We start from the raw sequence: 14,601 nt of genomic DNA, 5'->3' as shown, positions 1-14,601 counted from the left end.
TCTTTTAAGCCATCATCCTGAAAACAGCTGTTGGGTTAGACACTAGGAGATGGGTCTAAGTTATGTTTCATGTCCCCTGAGGACTCATAAAAGTGTTATCCTCCACAGGGTCAACACCCAGCATAGGAATCCTTTCTCCTGTATAATGAACTCTTGCTGTTTTAGGCAATTAGGCCTAAAGTTCCTAATACAGCAAACTATACTTTCTGATAATGCTTTAAGACCTTAGGGAACATGGGGTTATACCATTTCTGAATCATAGAACATCTCAGAATGGAAGGGGTCCCCAACCTTTGGCAAATTTAGCCTGGAGCATATTCCTTTAACTCTCTAATGATTTACATTTGCACTGCAGGGAGATCCTAGAAAAAAAATGTTACTCTTGAGTCTCTTGAGAATTAGAAGTACATGTTGATTGATCTCCCTAGGAGAGGAGACAATTATTATGTAAAGCTTGTTTGTCAACATTCCTGAACTTAGAAAGGAAAGAAATATCTTCCTATCCCATCCTTATGTTCCTCCATTTTTAGAGTTCTTAATCTACTACCTTTTCAAGGAAGAATATTTATGCTAAAGTGGGAATTTTTGGATTATTAAAACTTACTCTTAGCAAACAAACATCTAAAATCTGACTTGCTTTTTTCTTTCCAATAGAATGTTCGGCATGTCATCTCTCAGCTGTGACAAACATGAGGTTCGCCATTTATTGGGTAAGTAATGAAACCTTGATTTTTCTGGAAGCTGTGATCTCCTTCATATACTCACCCATTTTCTGTTCCTGAACCCAAGTCTACAGACTCCTCCAAGGAGGTATGAAGACCTCTTGCTCAAAATTTTCTGTTAATTCTAGTAACTTCTTAACTTATCCATCATGATCTATCTTGAATACTGCATCCATGCCAGTGAGGTATAAAAATGGGACAATAATTTTTTCTAAAATGATTTCTGATTTTTCCTTTCCAAGCTTCAGTTTTGAGAAAGATAGTTGGGACAACTAGGTGGTACAGTGCATAGAGCACCAGCCCTGGAGTCAGGAGAACCTGAGTTCAAATCTGGCCTCACTTAATAATTACTTGGCTGTGTGACCTTGGACAGGTCACTTAACCCCATTGCCTTGCAAAAACCAAAAATAAAAAAAAAGGAAAAAGGAAAAGATAGTTGCTGCCTTCCTTTGTGCATTGGAAGGAATGAATATAACTTGGACTTCTTGACAGACCTTTCTCCTTAGTGGGTTATCACAGCATTTTCCATAAAGCCAATGTTCTTCTCAGGAACAAATAGACTTCTTCCTAGCTCATATTGCCACTGAACTCAAGCTTGGCTGTGTGGATCTCTCCTCTGATCAGTTCATTGTCCCTATCTTGACCCTCTCAAAGAAGAATCTAGCTTGTAGAGTCATGGAATATCAGAGATGTAAGAAAGGGAGTGGCTAGGCTTCACGGATTTAGAGTTGGAAAGGTGACTTATAATTATCCAGTACATACCTCTCATTTTAAAGACAGGAGCTCAGATAGAGTAAGTCAGACAGTTGGCCAAAGTCAGACAATTAGTGACAGAACTAGAACATGAGCCCTTGATTACAGACTCTTTCCACTTGACTAGACTGCCCTCCATTTTGCAGACCTATGAATCTATTCTCAACCTGAGTCCAACTTTACGTGTTCCAGCAACAAATGACCCAGTTTCTGGCAAACATTTCACTGAATTCCAAAATTTCTTAGTTGGAATGACCTGTGAGAACATCTCATTCTGTCCATACTTGATTATGAGTCTTCTTAATAACAGTCCTGTCAATCAGCCTCCACTTGAAGGCTTCCTTTGAGAGAGAATCCCCTGTGTCCACAGGCAACACTTTACTTACAAAAATTTTTAATTGTTATAAAGCTTTTCTTGCCATAAAACTGTCTCTGAATCTCTACCCATTGTCCTTACCTCTAAGAGTACTGACTTAAGGTAGAAGATCTGGCTTCAAATCCTGCTTCACTTGTGGGACATTGAGCAAATCATTTAACCTCCCTGGGTTTCAATCTCCCCATCTGTAAAATGAGAGTTGGACTCAATTGTTTTGGAAGTCATAATCTTCTGACCTTAACTTTATCCTACTCAGAATTTATCCTCCTTTAATTCATATTGTATTTGTTCTGTATATGCATAGACACATAGTATGTCTCTCTCCATCTATAGGCCTATATGCATGTGTGTGTGTGTATGTGTGTGCGCATGTATATACACGTCTCATCTGAGAAAACGTAGATTATTTAAAAATAGTGAAGGCTTCAGTTTTTGGTTTCTATATATCCAGTCCCTAAGACAGTAGGTTTATAGAAGGCACTTGATAAATGGTTATAGATAACTGTTTCCTAATCAGTCCTCTGATACTAATGTCTCTTCTATATGACAACCCTTCAGTTATTCTTATCAAGTCTTTTTTTCCTTCAGACTAAATTTGATTTGGTATCAGTATGTATGGTGATAGATTACTAGACTTGGAATCAGGAAAACCTGTCTAATACTTCTTGTCTGTGTGACAAAAGGCCAACTCCCTAATCTCTGAGTCTCAATGTCCTTATCTGTAATAATATATATTAATCTGTAATATCTGTATCATTAATAATGTCTGTAAAACCTACCTTGCTTGATTACTGTGAGACTCAATCATTCAATCCCCAAGCATTTATTACATGTGTCCTCTGTGCCAGAACATGGAGCTGCCATAACAAAAATGAAAGTCTCTCAAGATCCCATAAGCAGCAGGAACAATAAATAAACATGTAGAAAATAAATAGAAGATCATTTTGTAAGGGGGAAGACACTCCTGGCTGGGAAGGTAGGGTCAGAGCTGAGTAACGATTCTAAGAGGCAAGGAGGGAGTCTGTTCTTTTAGATAATATATAGAAAATGCTTTGCAAGCTTTCAAGCACTACAAAAATGTCTGTGACAAAATGTTGTTCAGGTGGGTCCTGTGAACGTGCTGGATTCACTCAGTGAAATGCCATATCTTCAGAACAAGGACTCTCCCATGTTTCTATTTGTCTCCCTAGTATCTGTCTAGTATGGAGCCTCAAACTCAGTAGCTACTTGATAAATATTTGTGATTATTAATTGATTCTAGCCTATTGGGATTTTTTTGGATCCTGGCTCTGTCATTCAACATGTTAATTTTTCCTCCTGGCCTAATGTTTTGGCAAATATGATAAGCTTTTAACTCAATGACTTAAAAAAGGGTGTTAACCAATATAGAACTAAGAAAGATCTTAAGGAGATTGCATTGGAGACTTCTCTCTAAGCTAATATCAATTCATTATTGACTACTCTTTGGTTCTAGTTGTGCATAGCTCACAAGCCCCCAGAAATGTGTTTATTATTAATACTGTCAGATAACAAAATTAGTTCAATGAAAAGGCATTTCATGAAATGACTTAAGAAAAATAGCTCACACAGGTTGACTGGACTTGACTGATACAATTCATACCTAGTTATTGATACGATGTCTCTCCCGTTAGACGAGAATTCCTTAAAAGCAAGGACTGTCCTTTGCTGCTGCTGTTGTTGTTGTTAGGAGTTTTTGTTTGTTTGGTTTTTTGTTTCCCCAGAGTATAGCGCAATGCCTAGTCCATACTAAATAATAATAAATATTTGTTTACTTGACAATGTAAATGACAAAATCATTTGATAAATGAGATTGTAGGTGTATTGTTGTAGGCAGGCTTGCCACTTGTAAACAAATAAAATTTTCTTCTCACACATAACAGACTCTTCATATGACTGACCAGAGGACACAGTTTGTCTTCTCAACTATAACAATCAATTTTCCTTTGTCGTTGGCTCTAGAAAAACAAATGGTTGTGGAATTCAGTTGATTTCAATGTTAACAAATGTGCTTTCAAATGTCACTTACAGATTGCCCCCATCATACCTGTAGTATGTTATTTTAGTTTAGATATGCACAAAGATTTTATGACAACCCCATAGAAAGCCATGAACTTGTAAAATCATAAAAGAGTTGAAGGGACCCTCAGACCATCTCACCTTACCTGTATCTAAATAGGAATCTCACCAATAACATCTCCAAAAAGGTTCTGCTTGAAGACCTCCCATGGAGGGGGGAGTTTAGTATCTTGCCAAACTTTCCTATTCCAATTTTGTAACTCTTTAATTCAGAGAATCTTAGGGCTGGTCCAACTCATGCTTGAACAAGAATACATTCTACATTTAAACAGTTATTCAGCCTCTCTGGAAGATTTTTAGTGAAGGGGAAATCATTCACTACTTCCAAAGGCAGCCAGTTTTATTTCTGAGGGATTCCAATTGTTAGGAAACTTTCCTCATATTAAGCCTCAACCTACTTCACTGCAATGTAAATTCCCTTTTTGCACCTAGTTTTGCTCCCTTTGGCCAAGGAGATCAAGACAGTTAACATGTATCAGCTCAATCTTCTCAAGACTAGATTTTAAAATCTTCAGTTCCTGCCTGGATTCTGCCTGGGGCTTTCCGAAGACTTTTGGCCTAGATAGAGCAATTAAATGAATGTCCCCAAGAATGTCATCTTTCTCTGGGGTAACAGATTGAAAGGCTCCTGAATCCTTTATCCACCCATGAAGGATCCCCCCAAAGGGTGGAGTGTCTCTCTTGATGCCTTTATCATCCTGGTTGTCCTCCTCTGGAGTCTGTCAGCTTGCCAATCACTAAGCACAATCCTCCAGATGAGTTCTGGTCAGAACTGTCACCTTCCCAGTCCTTGACATTCTGTTTCACTGCAGCCTAAAATCACTTTAGCTTTTCTGGGTGCCATATCACAGTGTTGACCCATGTAATAATTTGTATAATAGCTAGCATTTGCAAGGTTCCCTGTGTGTTATTTCATTTTCACACAACCCTGTAGTAGGTGCCATTACTATCTTTCTATTACAGGTGAAGAAACTGGGGTGAAGAGAGGGTAAATGAGTTGTTCAGGGGGTACAAAGCAGGATTAAAACTGGTCTTCCTGTCTCCAAGTCTAGCTCATTATCCACTGAACCACCTAGCAGACAGTACATTAAGACCCCATAGGAGCCCTTTTTGTTGTTCAGAAACCATGCTTCTCTACACCAAGAGCATAAGAAATTTTATCAAATGCTTTATTGAAATCTAAGTAAATTAGGGGTGGCTAGGTGGTGCAGTGGATAGAGCACTGACCCTGGAGTCAGGAATACCTGAGTTCAAATCCAGCCTCAGACACTTAATAATTACCTAGCTGTGTGGCCTTGGGCAAGCCACTTAACCCCATTGCCTTGCAAAACAAACAAACAAACAAACAAACGAAAAAAGGAAACCTAAGTAAATTGAATCTATTTCCATGATCCAGCAGTCTAGTAATCCCATCAGAAAAGAAAATGAAGTCAGTCTGGTATGGAGTATTTTTGGTATATTTATGCTGGTAATATAGTTTAATAATTTTGAGAGGAATTGAAGACAAACTCCATACTTACAGCCTTCATTCTCTAATATTTCTTGAAAAATCAGAACATTTCAATGACTAGGGAAGGGGGTGGAAGGAGGAAGAGATTTTGGAACTGAAAATAAAATAAAATTTTAAAAAATTAAATTAAAAACTTTTTTAAAAATCAGGACATTTATAGCTAGGTAGTACAATGGATGGGGTGAATCAAGCTTGCAACTTGGACTCAGGAAGAACTGGGGTCCCTTAATAGTTTTGTGATCTTGGGCAAGTCATTTGATGACTGCCTGGTTGTGGATTGTGTTGTGGTTGTGGTGATCGAATAAGATGATATTTTTGCCAAGTGCTTTGACAACCCTAAAGGCCTTTATAAATGCTAACTATTTTTTTTCTTTCCTATTATGCTGCTTTCATTCTCCACAGTCTTTCATATTACTTCCAGTGACTGTCAGATTTTTAAAAATACTCGTGGATTTAGTTTTGCTGGACATGCTTCCTTGAATTCATGATGGATGGCTCAATGCTTTCCTCCTATCTCCTTGGTTAATCTAGGGTTTCAGTTCACTCCTAGCTAGTTTTTTCTATCTTATTCATGGCCAGGTTCATTTTCCTTGCCAAGGATGTCTCCCATTAACATCACTGTTTCCACTTTACACTAAGAGGCAGCCAGATGGTTCAGTGGAAAGACTGCTGATCCTCAAGTCCAAATTCAGCCTCAGAGACTTAAGAGCTATGTAAATGTGGGCAAGTCACTTGACCTCTGTTGGCCTCAGTTTCCTCAACTGTAAAATGAAGATAATGCAATTTCCTCCTGAGGTGGTTGTGAGGATCAAATGAGATCATATTTTAAAGGCCCTGCCAGACAGTAACTGACACTGGATCAATAAATGCTTATTCTTCCTCCCCTCCCCTATCATGAGCAGTTATCTTATCCCTTCTTTGATCCTCTTTTCCTCAACCAAGCTAAGAAACAAAAAGACCATAGACATCTTCAAATGTACTCTCTCCATGTCTCTAAAATCCTCTTTCTTTGTGGAGTTGATTTCTAAATTTGTGGGAGACTCTATCATTATAAATTTCATCTCAGTTTTAACTCAATGTTCTAGCTTGTCAAAGTCTTTTTAAGTCTGAACTCTGCCATCTGTTATCTATTGCCTGGCTGATGTCCCTCTGTCTTTCCTTAAAGGACAACATGAGAGATTTGGCTAAAACAATGGCTCACCTTAGTGACCAATGACCTTTAGCTGCCTTCTGAATATGCCCTGAGTTCAGTAGTTCTGTCTCCTCAATAATGGGAAGCAGGTTCTCAATACCTTCATTGTATCCCTACCTGATTTCTTAGGAACAATTGTAGTTTGGGTTTAGTCTAAAGTGACCCCCCCATCAGGGGAAGAGGAGAATTAATGCCGCCAGAGTTCAAAAAAAGATCTGGATCTGGAACAGTTTCAGTTCCTACATAAAAAAGGGAATGCTAAACAATTTCAAATCATAGGATAATTGCAATCATTTGAGATACTAAGATGCTGGCCTCCTTGGGAACTGTGCAAGAAGACTCATTGTTAACTGTTTTACGTTTTTATATCGGCTAAGGGAGTACACCCCATTCAGACCCATGGGGGCCTGTTTTCTTTCTGTCCATTTCTCCCTGAGCTACTCCTTCCCTTTCATCCAATCAGGCGCAGCATCTCCCACTAGCGCAGTTTTCAGCAGCAACTGTTGGGTGTAACTGACACCCCAATGCTCTGATGCCAGGGAACAAAGGGGAAGATGCCAGCTGCTTTTTGGAGATCTCAAAAGACCCACTACCAAAGGGAGGGAACTGTAAATAGGATGCAGCTCCATCCCAGACTTGCTTAAGAGGCCATTCAACTTTAAGGAGAATTGGGGGAGGAATACTGTAGAAATATGAGCATTATCCTTGCTTCTCAAGACTGAGATGGAATGAGAAACCAGAGTGGCTGAAATTACTCCCTTAGTATATATTACCCAGTTCCAGCTCAGCAGCCTATTAAAAGTGTCTTCACTGAAGATAGGAATAGTCAGAGCTGATCTGTGCAGGTGATGAAGTGAGGGAAGGAGGAAGATTGATAACCTTATTAAATGCTTTACTAAAATCTAGATAGACTATATCCATATTATTCCACTGCTTTCTTTTTTAAATATCCACCCTAGAATTTTGTCAGGAATTGGTATTCTATAGTTTAAATATTCAATTTCTTTCACTCTTTTTAACATCAGGACACTGTTTGTCCTTGAATTCCATGGTATTTCTCTTATTCTCCATGGTCTTTTAAGATCATTGATTATCATGCCCCAGCAATCACATTTGCCAGGTTTTTTGATATCCTGATATTCCTCTGGGACAGGAGACCTGAACGCATGAAGGGTACTCTTTTACCATCTCCTTATTTAATTTTTGGTACTAAATCCTTAGTAGTTATTTTTATTCTACGCTTTCTAGTAAAATCATTCTCCTTGGCAGAGAAAAACAGAGCACAGTGAGTTGAATAACTGACTAATTTTCTGTTTTCCATTGTCTATCATCATTTCAGCATCCCTGAGGCATAGTCCTAGTCTCCTTTTAAGTCTTCTATTTTTTAAAATATAGCTTAAAAACACACATCACAGAAACATTTTTTTGTCACCCTTAGCTTTCTTCTGGACATCTACACTTCATGAGCTTTGGCAGTTTGAGATTATTATTTAGCGATTGTGCTAAACTCTTGTACCATCATCTTAAAAATGTTTTAAAAAATTTTATCTCTTATTTGTTTTTATATTGAAAGCAAATCAAAATCAAGCAATGAATTCCCTGTCCACCAGAATCATTGGGTGGCTGCTCATTTAGAAATTGGCTGGAACATTAGACTGTTCAGGGGAACAGTGTAAATTCCATGATTTGCTTTCACATAACACCAAGAAGAATATTGTACAATCAAGGTTGTACAATTATATTTTCTCTAGTGAATAAAGATGGGAGGTCTGGTACAAAAAGTTATGTGGAAATGGGAGAAAGACTGTCTTATTCTCCCACTCCCAATTTGTTTCAAGAGTCCTTGGAAAGGAAAAATCAAAATATGAAAGAATTATAATCTTTTCACATTCCTGGGTACTTATTAGTTTAGAACTTTGAGACCATATTCATACTAATTTCCACAAAAAAGAGTGCTGTTTTTTGCTAGTCCTCATTCTTCTTGACCATTTTTCTTTCTACTTCTTCCACTTCAGACCTCTTTTCCTTGTCTCTTCTATATCCTTTTGCTCCCTTGATCTTATTTTTCTCCTTTTCCTGAACTCTTGTTTGCTCAAGATCATAGATTTAGGGCTAAAAGCAACCTCAAATGTCTCATATTTGTTGAGTTCCTTCATTTCACAGATGGAGGAGCTGGTACATGACTAGGGAAAGTAATTCTCCCAAGGTCAAGTAGCAGAGTCATGATTTTGACCCAGATGCTCTGAATCCAGCTCCCATGAACTTTCCTTATTACCACAGTATCTCTCCTCCTCATCTTTTACTTCCTTCTTCTCTTCTCACTTCTTCTAATTCTCCCAAGTCTCCCTTTTGTAAATTCAAGCTTTGACCTTCCCTACTATTCCAAAATCCACCTTTATCCTTCTCTTTCAGTTCAAGTATTATATAATAATATTATTTAACAACTAATAACAATAATATTGCTAATTAATCATAGCAACTATAGTGCTCTTCTCCTTTTGATACAATTTACATGTATCTTTGATTCCCAAATCAGTGATTCTAAATCAAATTTCTCTCCTTTTCCCTTTAAATCTCTACTTAATCCTTATTGAAGGCAATAACAAGGTCTTAGTGTACCTACTCCTACCTCTTAATACTCATTCATTTGGTTGTAGTCTAGATTTATTTCTTGATAGGGGAAATAGGCTCAACTCAATCATTGGCTTGTTATTCCTACCTCCGCAATTCTACTTTTGCCTCAAGTTCAGGTTTTCCCCCCAAATGGGGGTGAAATAAAAATGTGCCCACCATATGAAATTATTCATTTCTACATTGAAAAGGGAATGCTAAGCATTAATGAACCTTGAGTATAAGGGAAGGGGGCTGATACAATCCTCCACAGATATTCTGTAACTAGTTCTTGTCTAATAACCCATGAAAAAGAAATGGACTTTTGATGAGCTGTGTAATTGCAACTGGGGTGCATTCAGAGAATTGTCCTCATTTTACCATGCCTAGCTACTGTTTGGGAAAGAACCAATGCTGTTAAGAGGACAGACCATGAGTTTCCCCCAACCCCCATCTAATATGTGAATATAAGCTCCTGTTGTTTGCCTCTTTGTGTTTGTCTTGACCTCCCATTAGGTGAAAAAATATTGGCAATAGTTATGGCCTTGTGCACTTTGGAAGGTCAAAAGGGCAAGCCAACCAAGGTCTAGGAGTCAGAGTCCTTACATACTAACATAGAGGTCTTCTTGAATAATCCCAGGGACCCAGCTAAAAAATTTTTAAAGCCCCAAAGCCAAATCTCTCAACACATAGCTAACAATTTCCTTCATTGGCTGTGCCTAAAAAAATGTGTATTTCTTTCTGCATTTTAAATTCATCACCTTTCTGTCAGGAGGCAAGAGGCATGTTTTAACTTCATTCTTTTGGACTCATTTATTTTCATGGTGTTTATCAAAATTCTTAAAGTCTTCCAAAGTTGTTTATCTCTATAATGCTGTTGTCATTGTATAAATTGTTCATCCAGTTCTGCTCAAGAGAGTCATAGTCGTGCTTTGAAACTAGAAGAGGTCTTGTGGAGGGAAAATGGGGTCCCTTTAGCAAGTCCAGGAGTTAGAAATTCAAGTCTTCAAAGAATCTTGTATGTCTGAAAGCTTTTCCTCTTTCCCCGAGCATTAAATGGTCATCAGAAATGGTGACTTGCTTCAAAGTGGGGTTGAGGGACAGTAGAGAGTAAGTTTCTTTTCCAGGACTTCATTTTTTATTGAAAAGAGCACTGGTGGGGGTAAGCTGGGTGGCAAAGTGGATAGAGCACAGACCCTGAAGTCAGGAGGATTGTGTGACCTTGGGCAAGTCACTTAATCCCACTGCCTTAAATAATAAAAATTTAAAGAATAAAAAGAGAAAAGAGCACCAGCTCAGGGGAAAGAATCTGGGTTTAAATAACATCTCTGATGCTTAGTTCCTATGTAACCCTTAGAAAAACGTCGACCTTCCTAGATCCCCAATTTTCTTATCTATAAAATGAAGGATTGGTTAAACTCTGAGGTTCCAGATCTATGATCCTTGAGCAGTGCTTACAGAGTTCTTCCAACATTATCATTTTCTTGTTTCTGAATTTATTTTTTTCTGTTTTTCTATTTCTTTCACAATACCCGGTAACTTTAATGCAGTGTAAAAAACAAACAAACAAACAAAAAAAACCATTGACCATGTCCAAAAACATATGTCTCAGTCTGTATATTTAGTCTATCACTTCTCTATTCATATGTGATAAAGCATTTCTCATCAGTCCTCTAGAATTGTGATTGGTCATTGTTTTACTCAGAGTTCTTTCAAAGTTGCTGGTTTTTACAATGTTCTTATTAAAGTCTAAATTGTTCTAATTCCATTCATTTCACTCTGTATCACTTCATGGAACTCTTCCCAGGTTTCTCTGAAACCATCCCTTACATAATTTTTTTTTTTTAGGATTTAGCAAGGCAAATGGGGTTAAGTGGGTTGCCCAAGGCCACACAGCTAGGTAATTATTAAGTATCTGAGGCTGAATTTGAACTCAGGTACTCCTGACTCCGGGGCTGGTGCTCTATCCACTGTGCCACCCATCTGCCCCCCCTTACATAATTTCTAATGACTCTGTGATATGTATATAGATGTGTATCGATCTATATACAAATTGTAATCTATTTAGCCATTCCCAATTAATGGACATCCCTAATTTCTAGATCTTTGTAACCACAAAGAAAAGTTGCTATAAATACTTTTGTACATATAGTCCTTTTTATCTGTCTTTCTTCTCTTTGGTATAGAGGCCTAATTCCTGGCTCAAAGATTACACACAGTTTTTTGTAGATTACTTACCAACACCACACCACTAAATAGTGTAAAATATGCCTGTTTCCAACAGCCCCTCCAATATCTGTCATTTTTTCATCAATTTCACAAATGTGACGAAAATGAAGTAGAACCTCAGAGTTGCTTTAATTATATTATTCTGGCAATGATTTGAAGCATTTTTCCCCAAAAAGGCTAGTGGTGGCTTGAATTTCTTCCCTTGATATCATTTATCCATTGAAGAATATTATTTTCTTCCATATGAATCACCAAAAGTGGGTAGTAGTCATTGAAGCTAACAAATCTTGAGTTTTCCATCATTTCTGTGTCCTGGGAAGATAGCTGACCTCTCCACTATTACCTTGGATAACACCTTCAGGGTGTTATCCATGACCATTACTTGTATCTTCCTTCTTTGACTTTTAAATGATGGCTTCCTGGGAGTCTATGTCCTGATTCCTTGAATGCAAGCAGCTGCATCTTCCTTAGAGGCTCCAACTATTCTATGAAAAGAGCCTCACATCTTTGACTTGTCTCCAAGAGTTGAGTGGTTCTTTTTTTCTCTTTCATATAACATTGTTCCACTCTCTGAACTCCTAAATTGAGTCAGGATTCTTTCCTTTTTCACATCCTTTTTCTTCTTTTTCTCCCTTTGAAAATACATTTCTTTCTTATATTGATTCAAAAGGTCTTTCCTTGTATTTGCTAATGATCCTCCAGAGTCAAGGTACGCAAATATATTCTCTTTCCACATGTCATTCTTTTAAACATTGGAAAAATATGCTCTTGGCCTCCTGAAGTCTGAAATAGCTGTTTATCATCTTCTCACTAACCTGGTCACCTACCTTTGGCCTCATTTTTTAAAAAAAGTAAATACTTTAGGTCCCATTCTTGGCTCCACATCTGCCACTGCATTTTCCTCCATGTCTCATTTCCCCCACTTTTGAACCATGCACTATAACATCTCTTAGCTGTTATGAAACTTCTTTGAGATTATCCCTGAAGGATAAGAAACCTGGTGGTATAATTCTTTATAGGCATTGAAAATAACAATAATGACAAGGAGGAGGATTATAACTACTCCTGCTAATAAATATGCAGACTTAAGGTTTCTAGAGGGTTTTTGCTACAAAATCCCTGTGCGGTAAGTAGTTTTTACCTATTTTACAGATAAGGAAATCAAGACACCAAGAGGTGAAATGAATTTTCTGTGAAGACATTGAGATATATAATTAGGTTTTTTCTGGCAATTTTCTCAAATTCTTCCAGAGAAAATTATTATAAATAGTAATTTATAATAATTTTCTCTGGAAGAATTTTTATAAATTATTATGAATATTAAAATAGACATAAAAAATCATACATCAAAAATGGCATCATCATGGACCATTTTAGGCACCAATAAAGAGTCCATCTTGCATTGCTTTGATCAGGCTTTCCTGTCCTGTTTCATTTCTTCTAATAGGGCGCAATAAGGAGATCAGATTGTTTCTGCATAATATGAAGGAATTTCTATTGTCGAAAAGCAGCCACGTTCTAATGTATGAAGGTATAACAGGATACGGAAAAAGCCAGTTAGTTAGACAACTAGGTTATCTGGCACAAGCTGAGGAGCACAGGTCAGTGTCCTCAAAACCACCCTGGGAATCTTGCAGAAAACAAACTTTACTTGTCCTCTCAACAATACATCTATCTTTCTCTTCTCTTTCTCTGGTTGTTTTTATTACTTATGAGTGTCCCTTTCTCAACCTGATCTGATAGCTAGACATCCAAGAGTGTGATCTGGAGAGGACACATTTGTAAAATAGAGGCTTTTCATTCATAGCATTTTGGAGCTGGTAAGTAGTAGCTTTGTATGCATCTAGCTCAAACCTGTCCCCAGTTCTCACCATTTTGCAGATAAGGAGACAGAGACCCAGATAGGTGGATAACTCACCCAATAGCATATCCTCTAGTTGATAGAGGCTGGATTCAAAGTTATATTTTCCATTTCCACATTTTGTACCCTTTCTAAAGTTCCACGGCTGCCTCTGCTCTCCCTTTCTGTGGGAGGGGTGCACTGGGATACTTTACCTTCTGTGAATAGCAGGGATTGGGATTTCCCAAAGTCAAGTCCAGTTTGGTACTCAATCAACAACCAGATTATTTCTTGAGCACCTAAGACATTGTTCCAGGTGCTTTGGAAGAAAGCCAGAAGGTTGAGACTCCACTTCCACACTAAGAACTTGAAACATAGCTGGGAAAGAGCACATAGGCATGAAAAGTTAACCAAAAGACCCTGGATTTCTTCTGGGCAAATTCTCCCTCTAACAGTTTCTAATGAAGATTTTTGAGATGAGGGATATGATCCAGCATGGTCTTAGGAAAATTTATCTGATAGCTTTATTTATTGAGGGGGCATTGAGGTGAAGGTCTGAGAGTGGAAACAAGGAGGGGATCCAGATTTTGGAAGCTACTTTTATGCTCAATTGTGAGGCAACCAGGGACTAGCATGGGAGGGGAAGCAGGGGAAGATGTGATATTAAGAAGGAATGCTTGTAAGGTTTGTTCACTAGAGGGATGTTGGAGCCAGAGGAGTTAGAGATGACTCTGAAATTTTCAACCTTGATTTGTTTCTTCCATGTACCCCTTGGAGTTCACTCCATCAAATTTAAGGCACATAATGGATGTAGATCCACACCACTCATAATGAGAGCTCATACGTCTCCACTGAGGAGCTGCTTTTACCAGATGACTAGAGGACATGTTAGTGCAAAGCATGAGACCCAGAAAGACTTCCCTTCTATCTATAGGGGACATAGCTCAATCAATAAACATTGATTAAGCACCTACTATGTATCAGATACTATACAAAATGCTGGGGATACAAAAAGAGGCAAAAGTCAATCCCTGCCCATAGAGAGCTCCCAATCTAATGGAAAATAAACTGTAGAGGACGAATAGGAAGTAAGTAAAAGAGGGCAACACTGGAATTAAGAGGATTAGGGAATATTTCTTATAGAAAGTGGGATTTTAGTAGGGATTTAAAGGAAGTGAAGGAAGTCAATAGCCAGAGCAGAGACAGGCATGAAGGACAGTCCAACTGAAGGCCTCAAGCCAAAAGATGGAGGGTCTTGTTCATGGAGCAGCC

The 14,601-nt window shown here is 38.0% G+C and overlaps 1 protein-coding gene across 9 annotated transcripts in view; it reads left to right on the top strand.

Annotated features, from left to right (window-relative positions):
- ADCY10 (adenylate cyclase 10) overlaps positions 1–14,601 on the top strand; it is a 127,241-nt gene that overhangs the window by 47,637 nt on the left and 65,003 nt on the right. For all 9 annotated transcript variants that reach the window (XR_012475592.1, XR_012475593.1, XM_074221919.1 and 6 more), the window contains 2 exons: positions 655–710; positions 12,937–13,090. Coding sequence is in view for 7 of the 9 variants with exons in the window: in XM_074221919.1 (XP_074078020.1) it covers positions 655–710; positions 12,937–13,090 (210 nt within the window). In the remaining 2 variants the exon portion in view is untranslated. The remainder of the gene's footprint in view (positions 1–654; positions 711–12,936; positions 13,091–14,601) is intronic.

This window comes from Macrotis lagotis, chromosome 2, assembly GCF_037893015.1.
Source record: "Macrotis lagotis isolate mMagLag1 chromosome 2, bilby.v1.9.chrom.fasta, whole genome shotgun sequence".
NCBI classification, from domain to species: domain Eukaryota; kingdom Metazoa; phylum Chordata; class Mammalia; order Peramelemorphia; family Peramelidae; genus Macrotis; species Macrotis lagotis.
The sequence above is the reverse complement of the archived record's forward strand: the minus strand, read 5'-3'. Positions and strand labels throughout refer to the sequence as shown.